Source organism: Ochotona princeps, chromosome 15, assembly GCF_030435755.1.
Source record: "Ochotona princeps isolate mOchPri1 chromosome 15, mOchPri1.hap1, whole genome shotgun sequence".
Classification (NCBI taxonomy): domain Eukaryota; kingdom Metazoa; phylum Chordata; class Mammalia; order Lagomorpha; family Ochotonidae; genus Ochotona; species Ochotona princeps.
The window spans coordinates 20,218,215-20,241,182 of NC_080846.1; the positions used below are offsets into that span (position 1 = coordinate 20,218,215).

The 22,968-nt window shown below is 39.1% G+C and overlaps 1 protein-coding gene, 1 non-coding gene and 2 pseudogenes across 7 annotated transcripts in view; 2 read left to right on the forward strand and 2 right to left on the reverse strand.

The window, feature by feature from the left end:
• LOC118757597 (histone-binding protein RBBP4-like) overlaps window positions 1-2,641 on the reverse strand; it is a 40,498-nt pseudogene extending 37,857 nt beyond the window's left edge.
• Window positions 2,642-3,037: 396 nt separating this feature from the next.
• Window positions 3,038-22,968, forward strand: part of USP15 (ubiquitin specific peptidase 15) — a 106,056-nt gene continuing 86,125 nt past the window's right edge. For 4 of the 6 annotated variants that reach the window (XR_009246741.1, XM_058673521.1, XM_058673522.1 and 1 more), the window contains exon 1: window positions 3,068-3,225. Coding sequence is in view for 5 of the 6 variants with exons in the window: in XM_058673521.1 (XP_058529504.1) it covers window positions 3,137-3,225 (89 nt within the window). In the remaining variant the exon portion in view is untranslated. Of the gene's footprint in view, window positions 3,226-22,968 lie in introns of all 6 variants that reach the window. The other 2 variants (XM_058673517.1, XM_058673518.1) reach the window with 1 other exon arrangement.
• Window positions 19,066-19,172, forward strand: LOC118757654 (U6 spliceosomal RNA). The gene has a single exon (XR_004995312.2). It is a non-coding gene; the product is annotated as a U6 spliceosomal RNA (small nuclear RNA).
• LOC118757644 (U2 spliceosomal RNA) lies at window positions 21,606-21,751 on the reverse strand (annotated as a pseudogene).

The following is a 22,968-nucleotide window of genomic DNA, read 5'->3' on the forward strand; positions in this document are numbered from 1 at the left end:
TAAAACAACACATTTTTGCAAAGTTAAAAAGGAAAGCATCAGGCAAGACATGCATTCTAAATAGGAAATGGCTGTATTGAATTATCTGTGGGGTTTAGGGTAAAATAGCTTTTCTTATCAATTTCTCTAGTTACCTATGCAGTTAAGATGTGGACTTTGACCAATTTAATATTTGCAAACAGTATCTAATTTCTTTTTAAAATTGAAAAAAGCATCAATAAGATAAACAGAATGCCCTTAAATTGATAAATTGAGGTTACTGATTATAAATGTTAGAAAAATTTAACTTTACACAAACCTTATTGGTTCTAGGGCTATACCATTTGGATTGGGGGTGGGGGGGCTTCTGCCACTCACTTGCTTCAATTCTGCATCCAAAGCTTGGGAATCACAACAGCATCTACCTCATACGCTTGCTGTGAGGACTAAGGATTTTGAAGTGCTTAGAACCAGTTGAGAACTCTGTTAATCCTTAGTAGGTAAAATACCACAATTAATATTTCCTTCCTGTCTCTGATAGCGGTTAGCTAGCTGTATAAAATGACCTAATAAACCTAATGCATTATTCAAGTTGATATTGAATTTACACATCTATCTCCAGGTAACTTGCTGCCTTGAGAACACAGTCAGTAAAGGCAAGATTATTTTACTTAGCTGTCTGGTATAGCCTTCAGTGTTTTAAAATATATTTTCTTGGAAGGAGAATTGAACAGCAGAGTGTGAATGATGTATTACTTCTTGTTATGCTGTGTTTATAAAATGAGAGCACAGTTGTACCTTCAAAGTCTCTAACATTTTAAAGATATAATTCACATACTATGCAATTCACACTGTCACCAATAAACAATACTAGTGTTTATTGATAGGCTATTAAGTTCTAGGCAATAAACACATGTTGTTTCATTTCATCTTCATAAAAATCCTTTAGATGTTCTAATATTCAATCTTATGATTAAACTACAATTACCTTGGAGCTACAGAATGAAGTGAAGTTTGAGCATATGTTCATCCACATTGGCTTCAACTTTTTTTCCATATCATACTGTCAGACTGGGGGAAAATATGACTCTGAGGATATTCATGGTTAGAGAAACTTTCTTCTTTTCACCTGTTGGGAAATAAGTCAAATAAGAAAAGCTGTAAGTTGCTTCCACACTCTAACGGTAAAAGTGTATTGAGTGAAAACAATCATAATGCCAATATACACTTCCACTTGGGGATAGATCAGTACTCTTAAAATCACACCCATCTTGTCTGAATTCCCTCCAATTGAGTTAGACTGGGCATTAAAAACACATAACAAGAGTGACCAAGCGGGCAGTCTTGTCCATCTTTTGGGCTTTTCATCTCCTTGTTATTTAAGTCACATCACCAGAGTTTCTCATCATGCCTCAAAGTACTTAAAAGTTTTGCCACAATTCAATTATTAAGGATTAATTTAGGTGTTTTTTTTAATATGTATTTATTTATTTCTATTGGACAAGCTGATATACAGAGAGAAAAATCTGCCTACTGATTCACTCGCCAAGTGGCCTCAATGGTCAGAGATGAGCTGATCTGAAGCCAGGAGCCAGGAGCTTTTTCCAGGTCTCCCGCGAGGGTGCAGGGTCCCAAGGCTTTGGGTCGTCCTCGACTGCTTTCCCAGGCCACAAGCAGGGCGCTGGAAGGGGAGAAAAGCAACCTGGACATGAACCGGTGCCCATATGGTATCCCAGTGTTTGAAAGGTGAGGATTTATCCACTAGGCTATTGCAACAGGCCCAATTTAGGTATTATTTTTACTTGGTAGTCATTTTTGGGCTAGCAACTAGGTGTGTAGTTTTTAAAAATTAACCCAATCTGGGCCCGGCAGCGTGGCCTAGCGGCTAAAGTCCTCGCCTTCAACGCCCAGGGATCCCATTTGGGGGCCGGTTCTAATCCCGGCAGCTCCACTTCCCTTCCCGCTTCCTGCTTGTGGCCTGGGAAAGCAGTCGAGGACGGCCCAATGCACTGGGACCCTGCACCCATGTGGGAGACCAGGAAGAGGTTCCTGGCTCCAGGCTTCGGATTGGCGCGCACCGGCGGCTCACTTGGGGCGAGAATCATCAGATGGAATGTCTTCCTCTCTGTCTCTCCTCCTCTCTGTATATCTGACTTTGTAATCAAATAAATAAATCTTTTAAAAAAATTAACCCAATCTTTGAAGTTCATATTTTTGCTCAGACTTCCACAAGGAGAGGCAGTGAAAGTGCCAGCAATACGGGCTTTGGAACCTGTGTGGACTTGGGATTTGATTTTTTGAGGGAGTAGACTTGCCCACTTGTAACCTAAATTGTTGGCTTCAAATAAAACTGCTTTTACCTGGTGGTACGTCTCGCGCATGAACCACTGGAAAGGGCACCTAAGCCAGTGTTGCTCTCGGGCACCTTGGAGGTGTACCCCTTCTCTCAGTTTCTCGCATTATTCAGTGAATCTTTCACTCATTCACCGAGGAGCCAAGGCTTGTTTTCCTACGGCGGCTTACTTGCATTGGGTGTGCTTGAGGAGGCGTCACAAAGAGCCTACTAAAAGTCTCCACCTACAGAACCAGTGCTGAAACGGAACCTAGGAAGGTCACCGCGGCCAAGCGTTCGGTTTCGGATAGTTCTCGAGCCAATGTTCATTGAGCTTGGGTGGCTTCTGTGAAAAGCCCGGAACCACTGAGCTGTTCAATTTTCTGCCATATCTCGTCCATCTCCACGTCCTCCTGTCCACTCCACCCTCTAGAGTGACTGAATGCGCAAATAAAGGTTTTTAGGCGACTGTGGGGAAAGGGGGTGGGTAGGTAAAGTCGAAGATGAACTGGGGAGTGGCAGCGCTTCTGCGAGAGCGAGCCGAAGCCCTCGGTGAGGGAAGTGAAAACCTGCCTGCGCGCGGCCTGAGGAGGCCGAGGCAAAGCGCTGGGCGGGCGGGACCGACGGGGCGGCGGGGGGATGGCCGACCTCCGCCGCGCACTCGCCCGCCGCCACGGCCGCCTCAGGTTCCTAAGCGACCCCCCTCTCCTACGTCTCCTTTGGTTTCGACCTGCCAAGTGGGCGGAGCCGGGGACGCCATTCCCACAATGCTCTGGGGCGTGCCGCCACCGTCGCTGCCGCCTCCGCTACCGCTAGTGGAAGAAGATGGCGGAAGGCGGAGCGGCGGATCTGGACACCCAGCGATCTGACATCGCGACGCTCCTCAAAACCTCGCTCCGGAAAGGGGACACCTGGTGAGGGGAAGGGACTGAAGTGGCGGCGGGTGCGCTGGGGTGGTGGAGCCTCGGGCGGGAACCGCAGTCTAGCGTCTTTGGGGAGTGACAGGTGCGGGCAGGTCCGGCGGCGGCCGCCCGGGACAGCAGGATTTGGGGGCAAAGGTTGGACCGGACCTGAGGGCCAGAGTTCGCGGCTTGCTGGGACATGCTGAGAGGTCTGCCGAGGAGGGCGGCGGCTCGTGCCGGTCGCTTCGTCCCCAGCGCTCGCGGGGAGCCGCTCCCACCTCGGGCCTGCCCGAGTGCCAGGTTTCAGTCGTTGGGCGTGAGTCTTACTCGGTGTTGACAGGTCTGGGTCGTCCCTGCAAGCCCCAGTACTTCCCCAGTCACTCCTTGCCCCAGCTTTGTGGGTACCCGAGTTCCCCATTATTGCGATTCTTGCAGTCTTCCGGGAGAGAAGCTGCAGGACGTTTGCGGTCTGAATTACACAGGTGGCATGTGCCACGGCTCCACTCGAGAGAAAGAAGCCCGAGTTTTGTCAGTTCCTTGTTAGAAAAAGGAAGAGGGGAAAAAAAGGAGGGAGAAGGGTAGGGAGCTGTGGGCTTGTGAGGGGGACCACGTGGTCTTGTGCCTCAGCGGAGCCTTGTTGGAAACCGGCAGCTTTTCGGTTACCAGCGCAGCCCTTCCCTCGTATGGGAAGGATAACGTAGGCCTGCGCAAAGTAGATAAGTCCACTTGAAGAACTTGCTTATCGTCAGGCTTGTAACGAGGGACGGACGTCTCTGAAAACACCGAGGGAAGTTAGGTGTAGCTTTTACTACTTGTCGACCATATCAAGTGACAGGCAGAATCATTTGAAGATATGACTGGGTAACATCAGGTGTTGTTTTTGTGCCACGTTAATTGTAGTAACTTCTTTTTTCCATTCCACGTCTCCGTAAAAGTGGTGTATGGTTTATGGAGTGTTTTCTTGTGTGCAGCAGCGGGGTGACTACCTGGAGGGGAGGGTCTGAGTTAGACCTAAATTATTTTCCTGTTTGCTTGCTATATGCCTTAGAAGCACAGTTAGATCACTCCATCACACCTCAGTATCTTCACCTGTGAAACGACAAGCGTGGTTTTGCTTGGAGAGGATTTGATGTTGATGCAGTTCAGTTTTCCCACAAGGTCTGATATTTGTGAAATACTACGTTTTAGCTACTTTCTTCTGTCTGTCATACACTCGAATGCTGCGATATTATTCATAAGCAAGTTAACAGGTGACAGGCTTAGGAATTGAATGCAGGTACTTTGATAGAAGCCTTAGTACTTTTTCCTGCCTGTGTTGTGTGAAAAACCCATAACTCCGAAAACTTGGACCGGTTGTGTTGTGCAAAAAGGTTTCTGCTTTTTGTCAAATTTACTGTAAATCACTTAAAGGAAAAGAGTAAATATAGGAGGTCCGTGAATTTGAGTCATTTCCTTTGATTTTTTTAAAAAAGGAAACTGTGAAGAAGATAATTGACCAATGGCAGGATGTTCGAGTTTTTTCCTCTTGTTAACTTTTCTGTTTCACTTAAGGGGGCGATTCAGGTGCCGGATGGAACTGGAGAACTGCAGAAACCAAGTTAGCTTACATGTGAGGTAGTTGACTTGCCAATTACCAGGTGAAATCTGTGAAAAACAGATTGTAGAGCAAACGTTTGAGAGTTTTTGGATAAGAAATGTGATGTTTAGACTCCCAAGTACAGTACTGGTAGGGATATTGAATAACAATCAAATTGTTTGGCTTATATTAAATTTTTAAATTTGTCTTGTGTGAGTCCTTTAGCAAAACTTTTTATTTTATAACTAAAAGCAGCCCATATGCAAATGGAGCATTATCCTGGCACATGTGTTTAACCATCTTAGGAAGACTGCTTGGGCTTTTTGAAAGAACAGTTATTTCTCGTTCAGTTTTAGTACAGATGCCCCAAAATTGTAGTCAAATACACTAAAATGAGTGAGTTTTGTTACTTAGCTTTTGAGCACCATCTCATAGTATTCCAGTGACAAACTCAGTGCCTTGATTTGAGTTTGGGTGAATACTTGATTTTGTTTATTTGTAAGTAGTAAGTGATTTTTATTTACAAACTAATTTTCTCTAAGATTTAATTGTTTTTATTGGAAAGAGCAGGACAGAAAGATCTTCCATCCACTGGTTCACTCCTCACATGGTCACAATGGCCACCGGAGTTTTAGCTGATCCGGAGCCAGGAGCCAGGAGCTTCTAGGTCTTCCACACAGGTGCAGGGATCCAAGGCTTTGGACCATCCTCCCAGGCCATAAGCAGGGAGCTGGATGGGAAGTGGAACAGCTGGAACATAAACTGGGCCCACAAACTGGTTTTCTACAGGTAAAATCTGAGATGATGAAAAATGTATTTCAGTACTAGATTTTATAATGAGAGGTAACTCAAAGTAGAAGGAAGTTTTATCTTTTAAAAAGGTAAAAAAAGGAGTGAAGCACTGCTCTCACTGTTACTTATTGATATTTGTTGTTGTGTATTCCCATCAGACAGGATTAATTTGAAATTGAGGAACTGTAGAAAAATGATAAGCTAGAGTTGTTTAGGTGATGATGAGTTAAAGACAGCATTGAGATGGCGATTTGTCTTGATGAGACAAAAAGAATATTTGCCTAAAGTACTTTACATGTACGTGATTTAGCAATCTATAAAGAACAGTAGATAAATGATGGATTTGCAAAGAATGTGTGTTGTGGCATGCTATTTTCAAAGATTCTTTTAAAACCTATTATGAATCAATAAACAAATATCCACACATCATCAGAGTTACCACTTCATTTTCTCCCATGCTATATGGAAATACTCATCTACCAGTCGCTTTCTACACCCTTAATAGGTAAATATGTTCAGTATTCATGGCAGCTAACTTATAAATTACCTAAAAATTGCATATCACTTGTATCTCAACCCTGAGACCAATAGTAGATTTAAGGAGAGTAAGTTTTGTTTTCTGTTTAGGGTGATTTAAAACAGTCTTTACTTTTTCATTTCAATAAATTGCTGAAGAATCTAATCAATGGGATTTGGGACAAGACATTGATTTCAGTTTTTAAAACTTTCCCTTAAGTTTATGCAACTTCAACAAATAAAATAAGCTTTTAGCCACTAATCAGTTCTGTCAAAGGACACTGGTAATAGGAATTTTAAACTGTATATAAATATATATATACACATTTTTATGTTACTACTATTATTAAATTAGTTTTAATTGTACCAAGGTGATTAGGGTCAAAGTAGGATCTATGAAATCAGCAAGAAAAACATCCTGTTATAAATTAGTGAAAATAAGGATAGAAGTAGTGACAATAATGTATATTTTTCACATTTGAGTTGCTTGAAAAGTCCAGAAAAGTGGTTTTTCTTTCTTTAAGCCTTTTCCCTAAGCTTGTTAGCGGATCTAAGAGTAATGTACCATATTTGGGCATAAAGATCCAAACCTAGTCACTGACTTACTTTACTTAATCTGTTTAGTGACAATCAGGATTTTTTTTTCAAGTTACACCATTTTTCCATTAGTAAGGTAATAAATTATTTCTTATAAAATGGTTTTGTGACAGTTATTAATCTTGCTTGCATATAAGAATAACATGAAAAAAATAATTTGTCAGACCACAACTTACATTACTACATTAACAAAACACTGTGTGAGATGAGGTGTTTAGCATGCTATTAGGACACTGCTTGGCAAGCCTGCCTTCCACTTCTAATTCACTCCTAATTCCTGCTAATGGGCACCCTGGGCATCAGCATCTGATTGTTCCAGTAGTTGTTCCCTGCCACCCACATGGGAGACCTACATTGAGTCCCAGCACTGAGACATTTGGGGAGTGATTCACACGATGGCAAGTCTGACTCGACCTCACAAATAAATAATTATAAAATAAAACCCAGTGCACCAGGTATTTTGTAAGTACTTACTAACTTATTGCTCATCTCCCCAATTCAGAGTAGTGCTGATGTTGGATGAAATCAGAGTCCTAGGTTCCTCGAGGGGTTCACACAGTGAACCCATGTAGGCGGGGTCTTCAGCTCATATCCCTAAATCAGTACTACATGGCCTGTTATTTTTAAATTTTGTTTTTAGATGTAGTTCTATATAGGTGGCGGGGGAATTTTGTTCCTCTTTAAATGGAGTCTTTTATATTTAGCTGCAGATTTCTACCATTTTTATCCCACACTCGTCTCTTGTGACAGTTCAGTGTGGATGTAGAATATGTAGAAAATCTTAAGGTCTTACTTTGGGAAATTAGAACATGTTTAAAGATTGGCATGTGAATAGCTGAATGTATTAAGTGTCATTTTGATCTAAAAGTACATTCAAACCAGGGAATTTAGAATCATTTGCTGTTGAGCTTTTGATTTTAATTATGAATAGTCATAGCTGTTACTACAGACACTACTGCTTTAAGATCTTGCAGGATATTTTAACACTTTGTACATATTCTAAAAGCACACATTTTAAAATGTGTACAAGCCACAAGATGTAAGGTTCCCTTTTTGACTGGACCGTTAGGAACAATCTAGGATGATGAAAAACACAAATATTAATATTAAGTTTTATGTTCTGTATCTGCCAACTGACTTTTCCTTCAGAAATAGCTCAAAATGAATTTTTGAAGTCAAAACACTTTAGGTTAAGATACTAGATGTGTGATACAGCCATAATCGTATTGATATTTCTTTAGCATCTTCCTGAAAAATTAATGGTCCAGTAGCATCCCTAGTAATAGAAGAATCAAATTTGCTATTTCAGTTACTGGAAATATCTATTTTATTATGTGAGTTTACAGCAATTCTCCTTACTTTGAAGGTCTCTTAAATAATAGGCCATTATTATTGATAAAGTGTGTGGAAACCATTGGGTATATTGCAAGGAGTAAGGAGATAATTAAAAAACTGATAAAGGTTGGTTACGCCCATTATTAACTTGATTCTCAAGACAAGAATCAAACGTATTTCCTTCCCTTTGTTATGGCTGAAGAATCTGGGAGAAATTAACTGGCCTGCCCAGTTCACAGATGACGGTGTCAGCACTAGGGAACATTGGGAAATGTGTACTCTGTGCCAGTTACTGCTTTAAATGATTTCCGAAGTGGTTTAATCTGGTTTCTGATCATTAAAATTACTAGATATCATTAATATCTTTTTGGTATTAATAATTTTATGGGTTCGACACATGGCATAGCAAGTTAATCCTCTGCCTATGGCACTGACATCCCATATGGGCGCTGGTTCTAGTCCCAGCTACTTTTTTTTTCTTTTCCATCCCCCTCGCCCCCAGCTACTTCTGGTCCAACTCCATGCTTATGGCTCTAGAAGGCCAAAGAGGACCTGAGTACTTGGGTCCCTACACCCACAAGGAGATCTGAAAGAAGCTCCTTGCTCCTGCCTTCAGATCAGAGCAGCTCCCACGTTTGTGGCTATTTGGGGGAGTAAACCAGAAAATGGAAGCTCTCTCTCCCTCCCTTCCCTCATCTCTCTGTAAATCTGCCCTTTCTGCTGATCCTATAATTTCTGAAGTATTTCATCAGACCAAGGAGATTGAGTTCCTTAGCTCTCACATACATTTTTTTAAAATTACTGGCTTTTTTCTCCAGCTTGTGCCTTTTATTTTCATTTGTTAGTTGCCATTCTCGTATTCCTTGTTTCATATTTACTCCCATGGAGGCATTCTGTAGACTGTTTCTCATGCTGCTTTAAACAGAGGAATGCTGTTCCCTTAAATTTTATCATCCAATTTATACAAGAGACTAGACTGTAGAAATCAACTGTAAAACTGAAAGTGTCTTCACTTCTGTATACAGTTAGAATAAGCATTTAAGAGAGCAATCAAGAGTGCTTCCTCAAAAAAGGAGGAAATGAATTCAGATTGATAAAAAGTAGTTATCCCCATTAGGATTAACCTGTGTTGGGTTATACCTAGACCATTTTTGCTGTTTCCCTCCCTGAGGTTCTGCATGGTTTCCGTACAGCTCTCCAAAGAGAAGAGCTAAGCATGCTGACTGTCCTTTACACTCTCCTCTTGAGAAGACTCAGGTGTTAGTGTGCACTTACATCCCCACTGTTACAGAAAGCTGGCCAAAGTTATCTGTAGAGAAGACTTCATTTGTGAACAGTCAGAAAATCTTATAAAAAGGGCAAGAGTGACTGGTGCCAGGCTATTCTAAGCTTCAGAGAACCAGCTAAACCAAAATACAAGATAATCACTTGAATGAAAAGACTGTCGAGTACTTTAACCAAGGAAACAAATTTGATTGTGTATATTTTGGTTTTGTTGTTGTTGTTTATTGTCTCTTTAAGATTTTTATTGGAAAGACAGATTTACAGAAAGGAAGACAAAGATCTTCCATCCACTGGAAGAGAGGAGAGACAGAGGGGAAGATCTTCTGTCTGATGATTCGCTCCTCAAGTGGCTGCAACAGCCAGAGCTGCTTCAGTCCAAAACCAGGAGCCTGGAGCTTCTTCCAGGTGTCGCATTCAGGTGCCAGAATCCCAAAGCTTTGGGCCATCCTCTACTTCTTTCCTAGGCCACAGGCAGGGAGCTGGATGGGAACTGGAGCAGCCAGGACATGAACCGGTGCCCACATGGGATCCTGGCACTTGAAAGTGGAGGATTTAGCCAGTTGAGCTGTCATGCTAGGCCTTTTATTTATGTTTCTACAGCATAACCTAGTGACAGTTTAGTCAAGACATTCATCTTTTAAAAAGATGGATAATGTGTAGTCACATGTTTGACTGAATTTCAAGCAGTAGAACGTTTTTATTTCAGGAAAACTGTTGCTAAATAATCATATCTACCATCTAATTACGGAGATAGTTTACGAATGTAACTGCTTATTTACTGTGTATACTATATGGTAGTATTCTCATCTTAGAGAAACTGAGGCTACAGAGTTAAGAATATGTGATCAAACACTGGATCAGTGTGGTAACCAAAGTCTGTATTCTTATACTATACAGTTTACCTACTTAAGTAGACACTTCACTGGAATTTGGTATACCCAGAAAGTTGTAAAATTTTAATAATTGGTTTTAGGATATTTTCATCACCCCGTAAGAGGAATTCTATACCCATTGTTAGTGACCTCTCATTTCTGCCCAAACTGACCTGCTTTAGGCAAGTACACATCTCTTTTGTCTATTTTGGCTATTTTGAATATGTAAATGTGACTTTAAAATTCGTGATTTTTGTGTCTAGCTGCTTTTACTTGACAATGTTTTCTGAATTCATCCATGTTGTAGCACACATTTGTTCTTTTTTTTTTTTTTTTGAGATTCATTTATTTTATTGGAAAGGCAGATGTACAGAGAGGAGAGACAGAGAGGAAGATCTTCTGTCTGATGATTCTCTCCCCAAGTGAGCCGCAATGGCCAGTGCTGTGCCTATCCAAAGCCAGGAACCAGGAACCTCTTCCTGGTCTCCCACGCGGGTGCAGGGTCCCAAGGCTTTGGCCGTCCTCAACTGCTTTCCCAGGCCACAAGTAGGGAGCTGGATGGGAAATGGAGCTGCCAGGATTAGAACCGGCGCCCATATGGGATCCCGGCACGTTCAAGGCGAGGACCTTAACCATTACGCTATTGTGCCGGGTTCTGCATTTGTTCTTAATATCATTTTATTGCTGAATAATAACCCATCACATAGATGTATCAAATTTAATGTGGCCAATCATCTGTTGGGAGTTTCCAGTTTGAGGGTATCATGAATAACCCTGCCATGAACATCTGTTTACTAGAACATGGTATCTTTTCTTCTATTGGCCATTTATATGGCTTCTGAGGATGTCAGTCCAGAACCTCTACCTATTTTAAAAATTAACCTATTTGTCATTTTATTATTGCATTGTGAGAGTATTTTTGTAACTATAGATACAGGTGTCATCAAATAGATGATTTAGACAATTTTCTCTTCCAGGTTTTCCTTTTTAAAATTTAAATTTTATTTGAGAGGTAGAGGAAGGGAAGGGGACTGAATGGACAGGGAAAGAAAGATATGGAACTCCCATAAACTGGTTCACTTCTCATAGTCCCGTAGTGTGCAGAGAGAGCGAAGTCGGGAACCACTGTTGCCTGTTCAGGTGTGCTGCGCTAGAACGCTGGCATTGAGGGCAGAACCGGGCTTCAGTCAGGCACACTGAAGTGCAATGCAGGCGTCAGGAGTGGTAGTTTAACCACTAGACCACAAGCCAACTCCTTTGAGTTTTCCTTCAATGCGCTTGATGGTGTCTCTCGAGGCACAAAGCTTTTTTTTAAATGTGATTCGATTTGTGTATTTTTACCTTTGTCATTTTTGCTTTTGTTGTATCCAAGAAAGCTTTGTCTAACTCGCTATATGGAGGATTTCCCCAACTGCATTTTCTTCTACATGTTTAGTTTTAGCTCTCGTACTTGAATTTGTGATGCAGCTGAGTTAATTCTCGTGTGGGGGGAATGAAGCAGTTATCCAGCTTCATACTGCATGTGGATATCTAGCTGCCCCAGCAAGCTATGTCAAAAAGACTATTTTTCCCTTTGGAATTATCTTGGCACCCTCATCAAATTCAGTTGACTGCAAAACTGAGGGCTTATTTCTAGACTCCGAGTTCTGTTCCACACTGCCTTAATTTACTGTTGAAATTTGGAAGTGAGTCAACAACTTCTTTTGCAAGTTTGTTTTTTTCTTATTCATTAATTTTTATTATATAAAAATGTTGTATTGTAAAATTCTTAGATATGTGTAAATATATACATGGTAACACTCTTCTTTTTAGCAGGCTATTTTTGCTTTAAATTTCAAGTTGGAAATCTCTTCCCCAGACCCTTAGTTCTTTGTAGTACTTGAGTGAACACAGTGGATCATCTAATTCAAAGATCTCCTTCCCCCTCTTAACCTGCTATGGGCAAAAGAAAAACCTATTCTGTCTTAATAAGATAGATGAGTATGAGTCCAAGAAGACAATTATAGTATCTCTGTGAAAGGAGGCAGTGAAAATAGTAGCTAGGGGATAAAAGGGCTAAACCAACATTAATTCTTCAAGTGAAAAAGCCATCATATATCTAAGTAATATTTAAGATGTTCAAAGTAATATGTATTAGCTATAAAAATTCAAATATGTAAGAAAATATAAAAATATTAATGAAACTATACTAAATTTAGAGTAAGACTGAATAAAGAGAGGGATTCATTGTAATATATTTGTATTTTCTTGAATTGCATGGTTTGGTGTATATTTATAGATTCTTACTCTGATATCTCCAGTGTAATATTGGCATGATAAAATTAATGTTTGAGAAAGTCTGTTTTTATGTTAAGCTCATATTTAAGGTACAGTAATTCATTCAGAGGATTTGTATAGGGAATGTCAAACTTTATTTATACATGCTTATCAAACATGAATGACAAATACAGCTGCAAGATATCTTTAGTAATGGAGAGGCATACATATTTAAGATATCCATGCGCGTATACATATGTTCTTGATGAGTAGCTTAAATATAATCTTGACCTCCTTCTTGAGTTCCTTATTTGTCTTAGTTTAGATCTAAAAAGAGGTCATAAATTAGTCCTTGCTAACTGATAGATTTAATGTGCAGAACAAAAAATAGGTTAGAAATGTTTGGAATCTAAAAGTTATGATATAAAGAGAAAATAAACCAGATGACAGGTCATTGATGTGTTTGAAAAAGCTTCATACTTTTCTATGGTTAAATTATCCTAAAGCAGTGAAAATGAATTTTAGTAGTAGTTAAAGTGCCTGAAATAGCTCATTTATAGTAGTTTAAAATAATATTATCAAATTCTGCTTAGTATTAAAAATGGCTTTATATTCTCACCATGAAATGTAATTTAAATATTTTGCCAAACACCAGAATTAATCATGAGTGAATCATCCAGATTGTATATTAATTCTGCAAAGATAAGTTTTATTTTTTTTGAGATTAAATGTGCTACCTTTGATTACACTGCTATTTTTGTGTATTTTTCCTACTTTTTTTTTTAGATTTATTTTATTTTTACTGGAAAGTCAGGTATACAAAGAGGAGGAGAGACTAAGAGAAAGATCTTCTGTCCAATGGTTCACTCCCAAGCTGCGCAACGTCCAGAGCTGAGCGAATCCAAAGCCAGGAGCTTCCTCCAGGTCTCCCACATAGGTACAGGATCCCAAGGCTTTGGGCCTGCTTTCCCAGGCCACAGGCAGGGAGCAACCGGATGGGAGGCAGGGCTGCAAGGATTAGAACTAGCGCCCATGTGGGATCCCAGTGTGCATTCAAGGCAAGGACTTTAGCCACTAAGCTATTGTGCCAGACCCTATTTTTCTTACTTGTTAAAGAATGCTGAGAAGTAGATAGCACTTATTTATAACAGTAAACAAAATCGTATATACAGATTTAAGAAAGCTCATGAAAAATCAAATTTAAAAGGTAGTGTTCCTTTTCAATGAACTTTTTGTAACTGATTTTGTCAATATTCGACAGCTAAACAGGGACATTTATCTGAAAATTGATATAAACATGTACAAATAAAATATAAGTTGGCATTGAGTCTTTAACCGAGCAGTTAAAATGCTGTTGAATATACCCACAACCCTCATAGGATGAGTGACAGTTTGGTTACTAGCTCTTGCTCCTCATTTCAGCTTTATGTTCCTGTAGATCCTGAGCAGCATATGTGATAACTCAGGTAGTTCAGTTCCTGTTGCCCACATGAGAGTCCTGGATTGAATTCCCAGCTCTCAGATTTAGCCCTGACCCAGCCCCGGCTACTGCAGATATTTGAGGAGTGACATTGAGCCAGCGGATACTCTGCCCTGTCTCTCATCCTGTCACATGAATGTAAATAGTTGTTTGTTTAAAAAGTGAATAGAACTATGGATTCACTACCATTGTGTTCCAGGAATTCAGCAATTGGGATTTTTCCATGCTGATTTTAGACTCTTAAAATAGGATATTTCTGTGACTTTTATTATTGTGTATTTTCTTAAAATTTTTAATGGTGTATGTGAAAACACCAAACAACATTAGACATCTCTTGTCTTCCCTTCTCCATTCTCTATCTCAAATCTGGCTTTTTCTTTTACTGAAGCTTTATTATGTTTGAAGATATCTTTAGATTAATTGAGAAGCGCCCAGCTTCTCTAAAATTAAGTGAAAATTATATGGAGACCACAGTGCAAATTGTCTTTCAGAATCTTTAGCATCACACCCTTTAGTCCTTTTTGAGGTATTTGTAATAGTATAATTTTATGTAAGTTTGTTATATAAGTTTTATATGTGTTTGATTGCTTGTTAATCTATGAAGTATTCCTTATGATCTCCATGAAATACAAATCAAATAATCTTTTCCCTGTTAAAAATCTGTCAGTGCTTTTCCACACACCTAAGATTAAAAAAAATCCTTATCACTTTAAAGGTACTATATAATCTGGTCCTCTGGTCCAGCAATTCTCTTTCCCTTTTCCTAAACTACAACTCTGAGTCAGTTCCTCCAAAACACAAAATTTCTGTAGTCTTTCTGGCCCTAACAAATAATATACTTTAGTTTACAAAACTTTTCTTATTCATCTTGGAGTAACTTTTATTCATAATGCTAAAGTAATTTTTCTGGAGAAATCTTATTTTGTTTTAAATAACGCCCTCATTATATGCTCTCTTAGCTCTCTGTACCACTACTCACAACTAATCACACCATTTAATTATGTCTTGATTACCTACGGTCTTTCTGGTTCAGTCGATTCTGAATTTAATGAACTTGGTGACTCTTGGCTACTTTGCTAGCCACCTTTTATTAGATAGTAGACCACCTGGATGACCTAGCAGACCTCCAGTATTCTCTAAGTGAACGAATTCCCATCTGTAAGATGAACAGTCTAGGGTCTTATTGAGTAACTTTTCTAAGACTTACAAATAAGTAATTCCATAATATATTCAAGTATGGTTTGAGGGGCTAAGGAAATTTATAAACAAAGAAGTCATGAAAACAATGAAGATGAAAAAATTTATCATCCAGTTATTTTTATTGCAATTTTAGAATACCTCTCAAAAAGTAATGCTTAGGTATATGTGTCTTCTTAATTGATGTGAAAATATGATTCTCATAAAGGCATCATATAAATACTCAGACTTTTTCTACTCAGTTCTTGGTGGGCAAAAGACTCAAGTTTACCACTTTGAAATTATTCATTGCCTCTTAAGAAAAGTACATAAAATGATCAGAATATGTCTTTTAAATAAATGTTTCAATTCTTGTTTACAGTTTTGTAATTTTTTCTAACCACCTCACTCTTTAAAAAAATATTCCTACTTAATAATAAAAAGGGAATATTGTGTATTTACAAAATGTCTGTTACATCTTTAGAACTTTGTTAAATAAAATTAAAATAACCCTTATTATATGGAAAGAACACTGAACTTTACAGTCTAAAACCTAGAGTGCAAGATGTTGAATACCCAGCTAATTGTATTGCATGACCTTAGCATGTCACCTAATCTTGAGTTTGGTTTTGCCTTCAGTTAAGTTTAAAAAAAAAAAAGAAAGATTGCTGTAATACTAGACTAGTGTGAAAACAATTTATATAAAAACCTTACATAAACAGAAAACGTGTATTTTGTTATCAGGATTTTTTTTCAAACAGGAGTGATATATATTTTTTTAAAGATTTATTTATCTTTCTTATTACAAAGTCAGATATACAGAGAGGAGAGACAGAGGAAGATCTTCATCCAATGATTCACTCCCCAAGTGAGTGCATTGGCCATTGCTGTGCGGATCCGAAGCCGGGAACCTGGAACCTCTTCCAGATCTCCCACGCGGGTGCAGGGTCCCAAAGCATTGGGCCGTCCTCGACTGCTTTCCCAGGCCACAAGCAGGGAGCTGGATGGGAAGTGGAGCTGCCAGGATTAGAACCGACGCCCATATGGGATCCCGGTGCGTTCAAGGCAAGAACTCCAACCATAAGGCCACTGTGCCAGGCCCTGGAGTGATATATTCTTAATGTCTGTGGCAGCAGAATGGAGAACAGTGGAAGCATGCAAAATTTAAAGCGCAGAGAAAAGACAGGCAGTTGTTATAATCTGTGCCACTAAAATTGGTGGGCAAGGGGAGGTGTAAAACTAAGGGGATTTTCTGAGGAAGAAGATGAGAGGGAAAAGCTCTTAGAAATATGCTGAAGTTATCAGCCACTGAATATTACATAATGAAGGAAGAGTATAGGATTGTATTTTGGTTTCTGGCTTGGGGAATTAAATTGCTGGTAATACAATTAAAGGCGTATTGGGGAATGTGTAAATATAAAGGTGAAATGATGAGTGTCTCAAGGTTGAAATATGTCTGGAAAATCCAAGTTGATGTGGAATTAGAAATAAGATTTGTTTTTTTTTCTTTTTTAAAGATTTATTTTATTTTTATTACAAAGTCAGATATACTGAGAGGAGGAGAGATAGAGAGGAACTGGAGCTGCCGGGATTAGAACCAGCGGCCATATGGGATCAAGGCAAGGACCTTAGCCACTAGGCCATGCTGCCGAGCCCTAGAAATAAGATTTGAAGACTGGCCCTGGGGTGCAGATTTTGGAATAACTGATGTGAATTATAATATGATAAAATATGAACAATGGAAGAGCAGCTTTTGTGATACTAACATTTAAGACAGAGTTGAGTTTTTTCCTCTTCCCCAAGTTCAAAAAGATTAAAAGAAAGACAGACAGCTCTTGCTTCCTCTGGTTCATCGCTCAGCTGGCCACAGGATCAGCACTGGACCAGGTCAGAGCTAGAGGTTCATCCAGGTCTCACAAATGGGTGCCAAGGGGCCAAACAGTTGAGCCATCCTCTGCTGCTTTTTCCAGGCCTTTAGCAGGGATGGGAAGTAGAACAGCCAGGAGACCAACCCATGCCCCTGTGGGCAGTGGATAAAATGCCAGCTCCAAATTTAATTTTAAGGTGATTAATATGTACATGAAATTATGTGTCCATTGGATTTATTCAGTTGGGTAGTTGTGACTTTGTGAGGTCCCGTTGGGGAAAGAAAACCTTTTATATCAGGGTAATAAGTGAAGGACAGTTGAAGTAGAAACTTGGAAGAACAGTGACTAACGGGTAAACACGAAAACAGGAAGAGAGGAGGAAATGAGTATGTGAATTCAGAGATGTTGTGGGAGGAGGGGAGGTAAAGACTTGTCCTTATTTGTATACTGAGTGGAAAAAGCCACATGAGTGAGGAAAGAGAAGGAACTGTTAGAGTTTGCAAGGCTGCAGGGCGACATTAGAGCCAAAGAGAGCAAAACAATGTTGAGCGGAGATTGATTTAAGGAGTATCACAAGGGTACTTCAAAATGTTCATGGAAAATGAGTTAAAAAATAATGTCCATTTTACATGAACCTCTTAAAATACCCTCAAATAAGAAAATCAGGTAAAATTTATGTGTAATGAGATAGAATTTGTCAGAAAGTGAGAGCTTCTCACAGCCTTATAAAGCAGGTGGCAGGTGATCTGTTGAACTTAATGTGTTAGTGACCTGGTGAGACCTGTGACAATGTGGATTAGAGAAGGCTGTGATGTACACATGTAGGAGGATTACAGATCATCTTTGAAGAGTTTAATAAATCAATGAGTTATAGATCTTCAATCTGTATGAGATTCCTTCTGGAAGTTTTGAGCATAGATAATGCTGGCATTATGATAAATGCTTTTAAGCAAGTATTTTAGTAGTGTGTAAGAATCATGGCCAAGTATGAAATACTCTGATAAATCCTGTGTGACCCACTTTACTGGGAAAATGGTAGTGATTAATCCACAACCAGAGGACACAATCATAAACAAGCTGATCTTGTAGAATATACATAGATTTACTTCACTTCTGTATCCCTACTGTAGTTATAATTATTTTTAGGCTTAAAATTTAATCTGCTTTCATAAATTTTGCTGGCCTCAACATTTTTTGTTATATGGACAAATATATGAAGATAAGAATATATACATACACATAAGCCTATATCAGACAAAACATTTTATCATTAATTGCCAAAAGACATGAATGCAAAGAAAAATGCTATGTACATCTTTTGGATTAAAACATTAAAAATTACATATGAATTTGAATCTCCCTCTGTGTCTCCCTAATCTCTTCCTCTCCTTTGCTGATACATACTGAAATTAAATTTTATAATCCGCTTTGTTTATCTTTTAGTACATATGTCTGAAGTAGTAAATATATTTTGTATTTGTTGCATGTTTTAAAGTGTTCTATACTATGTGTGCATATCTGTTATCTTAATACATTTGTGTTATATTGTGTATTTCCTTTATTCGGTGTTGTATTTTTCAGTTTGTTGTATTTCATGATAGAAATACATTGCAGTTTTCTAACTTCATTGTTGCAAATCATACCAGTATAAATATTGAGCCAGTTCTGATTTCCTGTACTGTAAATATAGAAAGCAACTGTTAATTAAAAGAAATTTTTTATGCTAATTTTTCTGGGTATAAGTTGTGTAAATATCTTCCCTGTTTGGTATTTTATCACTTTATGTGGCTGTGTCTTCTATTGAAAAGAAGCTTTTAATTTAACCTTGACAAGTTTATCCTTTTATTTATTTTTTTAAGGATATTTTGACTTTCGTCTTAACTCTTCCTGTATCTTTAAAAATGTGCACTTTTGCTTTCACATTTGCCTTTTAAATTTCTGCTTTGTACGGTTAGTTCTGCTATAGCACAGCATGTGTTCCTAAATATCACTAAGGTGCATAAAACCATGAATTAAAACCACAGGACATGTGCAGAGAATGGGGATTGGGTTACAATACTCAAAAACTTGTTAATGGCAGTTTTTAAAATAATAAAAATGGTGCTCGCTTCGGCAGCACATGTACTAAAATTGGAACAGTACTGAGAAGATTAGCATGGCCCCTGCGCAAGGATGACACGTAAAATAATAAAATGGAAGCATTATTTTACATATTCCTTTTAAAAATTCTTAAGTGTCATAATAAAGGAAACCATTTGGTTTGAGGATGAAGTTTGCTTCTAAAACAGATTCTGAAGGGTTACAGCTTTTTGTACAACTTTTGAGTTGTAGAATCTTATGAAATTTTAACAGCAGTTGCAGAAGGTGTGCCTTAAAAATATTTGAGTTGTTTGTATTGGGGCATATTTCTGTGCAGCTTACTGGAGATGAGTAGTTTTCTATGCCCACTGGGTTTTTTTTTTTTTTTTAAGATTTATTCATTTTATTACAGCCAGATTTACACAGAGGAGGAGAGACAGAGAGGAAGATCTTCCATCTGATGTTTCACTCCCCAAGTGAGCCACAACGGGCCGATGCGCACCGATCCGATGCCGGGAACCAGGAACCTCTTCCGGGTCTCCCACATGGGTGCAGTATCCCAATGTATTGGGCCGTCCTCAACTGCTTTCCCAGGCCACAAGCAGGGAGCTGGATGGGAAGTGGAGCTGCCGGGATTAGAACCGGCACCCATATGGGATCCCAGGTGCGTTCAAGGCGAGGACTTTGGCCGCTAGGCCACGCCGCCGGGCCCACTGGGTTTTTTTTGTTTTGTTTTGTTTTGTCTAAGAATTGTTTTATTTTTCTGAAAGAAAGTTGTATCTTGCATCTATTAACTAATTTCCCCAGTGACTGCGGTGGCTGGGTCTATTCCAGCAGACCAGGAGAGACTCCAGGAGTGTCCCGTGTGGGGGGCAGGGCCCCGAGCAGTTCGGCCATCTTCCTTTGCTTTCTTACATGCATTAGCAGGGAGCTGGACTGGAAGTGGAGCAACTGCGACTAAAACTGGCATTCATGTGGACTGGTGCAGCAGGCAGCAGATTAACTCCTGAGCCAAAAAGCTAGTTTCAGTAAATAAGTGTTCCAGAGAGTTAGGACTAGGGTAAGGCACCTTGGCATAAAACTTAGACATTTTTAGGGTCCTGTGGCATCTCATTTGCCTCATTCTAGTCTCAACCTGACATGACATAATGCTCAGGTTTACACTGTAATTTGTGCTTTATGCAAATTGTTTCCTAATGTTTTGGTTGTTTACTAAGAACACTTAATATAGAATCTGCTCTCTTTGTTGCATAGTAAAGTTAACTTTGCACAGTATTGTATAACAACTCTAGAACTTATTTTTGTTTTGCATAACTGAAACTTTAAACTGAATAACAATACCATTTTTTTCCTACCTCCTCTCCCCTTCCTTTCGTCCCTCCATTTCCTAATAACCATGATTCTGCTGTCAGTTTGTGTTTTTAATTTGCCATTAATTATATAAGAAGCCTAATATGGACATCCAGCCAGTTAGTTTTGTTTTTTTTTTTTTTTTTTTAAAGGTGCAGAACATTTTTTGGGGGGGTGGGTGTACAGGAAAATCCCCAACACCATGGTGAGGAGTGACTAATCTTTGTGTCCCACCCAGCGAGGCATGAGCCAATCCACGCCAGCTCTTTCCTGTCAGATTCCAAGCTCTACTTTTTGTTGTTTGTCTATTTGTTTTAGGTTTTTCTAGTTTGTATGATTGTTTGCTATGAAGGGTTTTCGGAGCGACCCCGATGGTCATTGCGAGGGAGGGTGGGGGTCCAGAGGTGGAGCCAGGCTAGGACCAGAGAAAGCTCTCCTCCCTGGTCCTGAAGGACGTTTATTGTTCTTCTGTTTCTGCGGACCGCTCAGGGCTTCTGGTTGTCTCCAGCCAGTTAGTTTTAAAATGTATTACAGAGACAAGACAGACAGTGATTTCTCATCTTCTGGCTCAGTACCTAAATCTCTGGGCCAGCCAGTGCAGAATCCAGGAGTTGGCACTTTGTTCTGGTCTTGCAGCTCAGCGACAGGACCCAAGTATTTGAGGTATCACCACTGCCTTCTAGGGTGTGCTTACCAGGAAGCTGGAATCCAGAGCTGAGCCAGAACTCTAACCCAGGCACTCTGGGAGGCAGACATCCTGTAGAATGTCTAAATCACTCAGCCAAATGCCTGCTCCTTAATCCCAAATGAGAAAAACTTAAGCAGGAATCAAAATCTACCCTTCCAAAAAATGTCAGAATTCAGTAGTTTTTCATACGAACACTACCACAGCAGCAGGAAACAGATAATCCCTGTCTTATAGCTACTTTTTGGGGGGGAAGTAGAAGAGTAAAAGTTATCCTAATTTTGCTTAGCTTAGTAAAGGATAAAATATTGGTATGTACAGAAAATTCTTCAAATGTAATACATAATAGTATTAGCCAATGTTGAATAAATGGGGAATTCTCTGAATTGATAAACAGTTTCAAAGCCTACAAATTATCTTAACTAGTGGTAAAACTTTAGATGGTCCCATTATTAAGACAAAGTGCTATCTTTTCACTGAAATTATTTTGAGGGTCCTAGCTAGGGAAGAAAAATTGGAATAAGAAAGAGAAGAGAAAATACATTTTTTGTAGTAACAAAATGGTTTTTAACATAGGAAAATCCGGGGGAAGCCACAAATAGCTGTTTAGTTCAGAGGACTGATAGATATATATTTTTACACTTGATCTTAGCCAAAAGGCCGAGAAGCGATATATATTTTTAAATGATTATTTTCATGCAACTATAAAACATGTCTATTAGAATAAATATAAAATGTATATAGCAGAAGAATTATGATGTTCCTAAGAGTAAATCTAACATATTAAGACCATTAAGGAGAAAAAAAATTAAATAGCACTTGAATAATGGAGAGATGTCCTGTGTCTGTTGGTGAGAAAACTCAACATTGTACAGTAGTTTCCCCAAAATCAGTTTAATGCAATTCAAATCAAAATTGTAATAGATTTTTGGGAAATCTAATAAGCTAATTTTGGAACTTAATTGAAAAACAAATGATCAGGAATAAGTATGGTAATTTCAAAAATAATAAACTGTAGGAATTTACCCTAAAGTAGTTTGATTTGGAAAAGATGCTAAAAAAAATCACACACTTAAGGGATCTTTAGACAGTTCCTGAGGAATAATATAGAAAAACTATGTGTGGATCTCAATTTTTAACCAAAGTAAATATTTTTCAACAAATGTAGTTTTTTAAAGTAGGGGTTTTTTTTGGAAGATTTCTTTATTTTTATTTGCAAGGCAGATTTATAGAGAGAAGGATAGAACTCTTCCATATGCTGAAATGCCCACAAAAGCCAGAGTTGAGTGGATCTGAAGCCAGGAGCCCCTCCTCGAGGGGACAGGGACACAAAGTGTTAGGCCATCCTCTGTTGCTTTTCCAAGTCCAAGCCAAATCAGAAGTGGAGCAGCCAGGACTTGGCCTGGCACCCACTATGAGATGCCAGTGCTTGCAGGTGCAGGCAAATTAGCTTGCTACGCCATCATGCTGGCCCCAAGTTTTATTTATTTTTGAAAGACCAGGTGACAGATCTTCCACCTCCTGATTCCAAATACTTTTGGGCTAGACTAACAACAGAGGCCTGGACCATCTGAGTCTCCCAAATGGGTTTCCAAAATGTGAATACTTGCGCTATTGTGTGCTGCCTTGCGGTTACATTGGCTGGATGCGGGATCAGAGATCCATAGTAGCAGAGACTGGAACCAGGCACTCCACTATGGGATGCAGATGTCAAGTCACAGGTCATGCCTTAGGCTGCAACAATCACAACACCAGTCCCATGCTAGATTCTTAAAATACGCTGACATCCAGATTAAAATAATTAAAACTATGAAATTAGCACAATAATACACACATAAATGAATGTACTAGAGGAAAATATTTCTTCATGTGGCAAATATTTGTAAAAG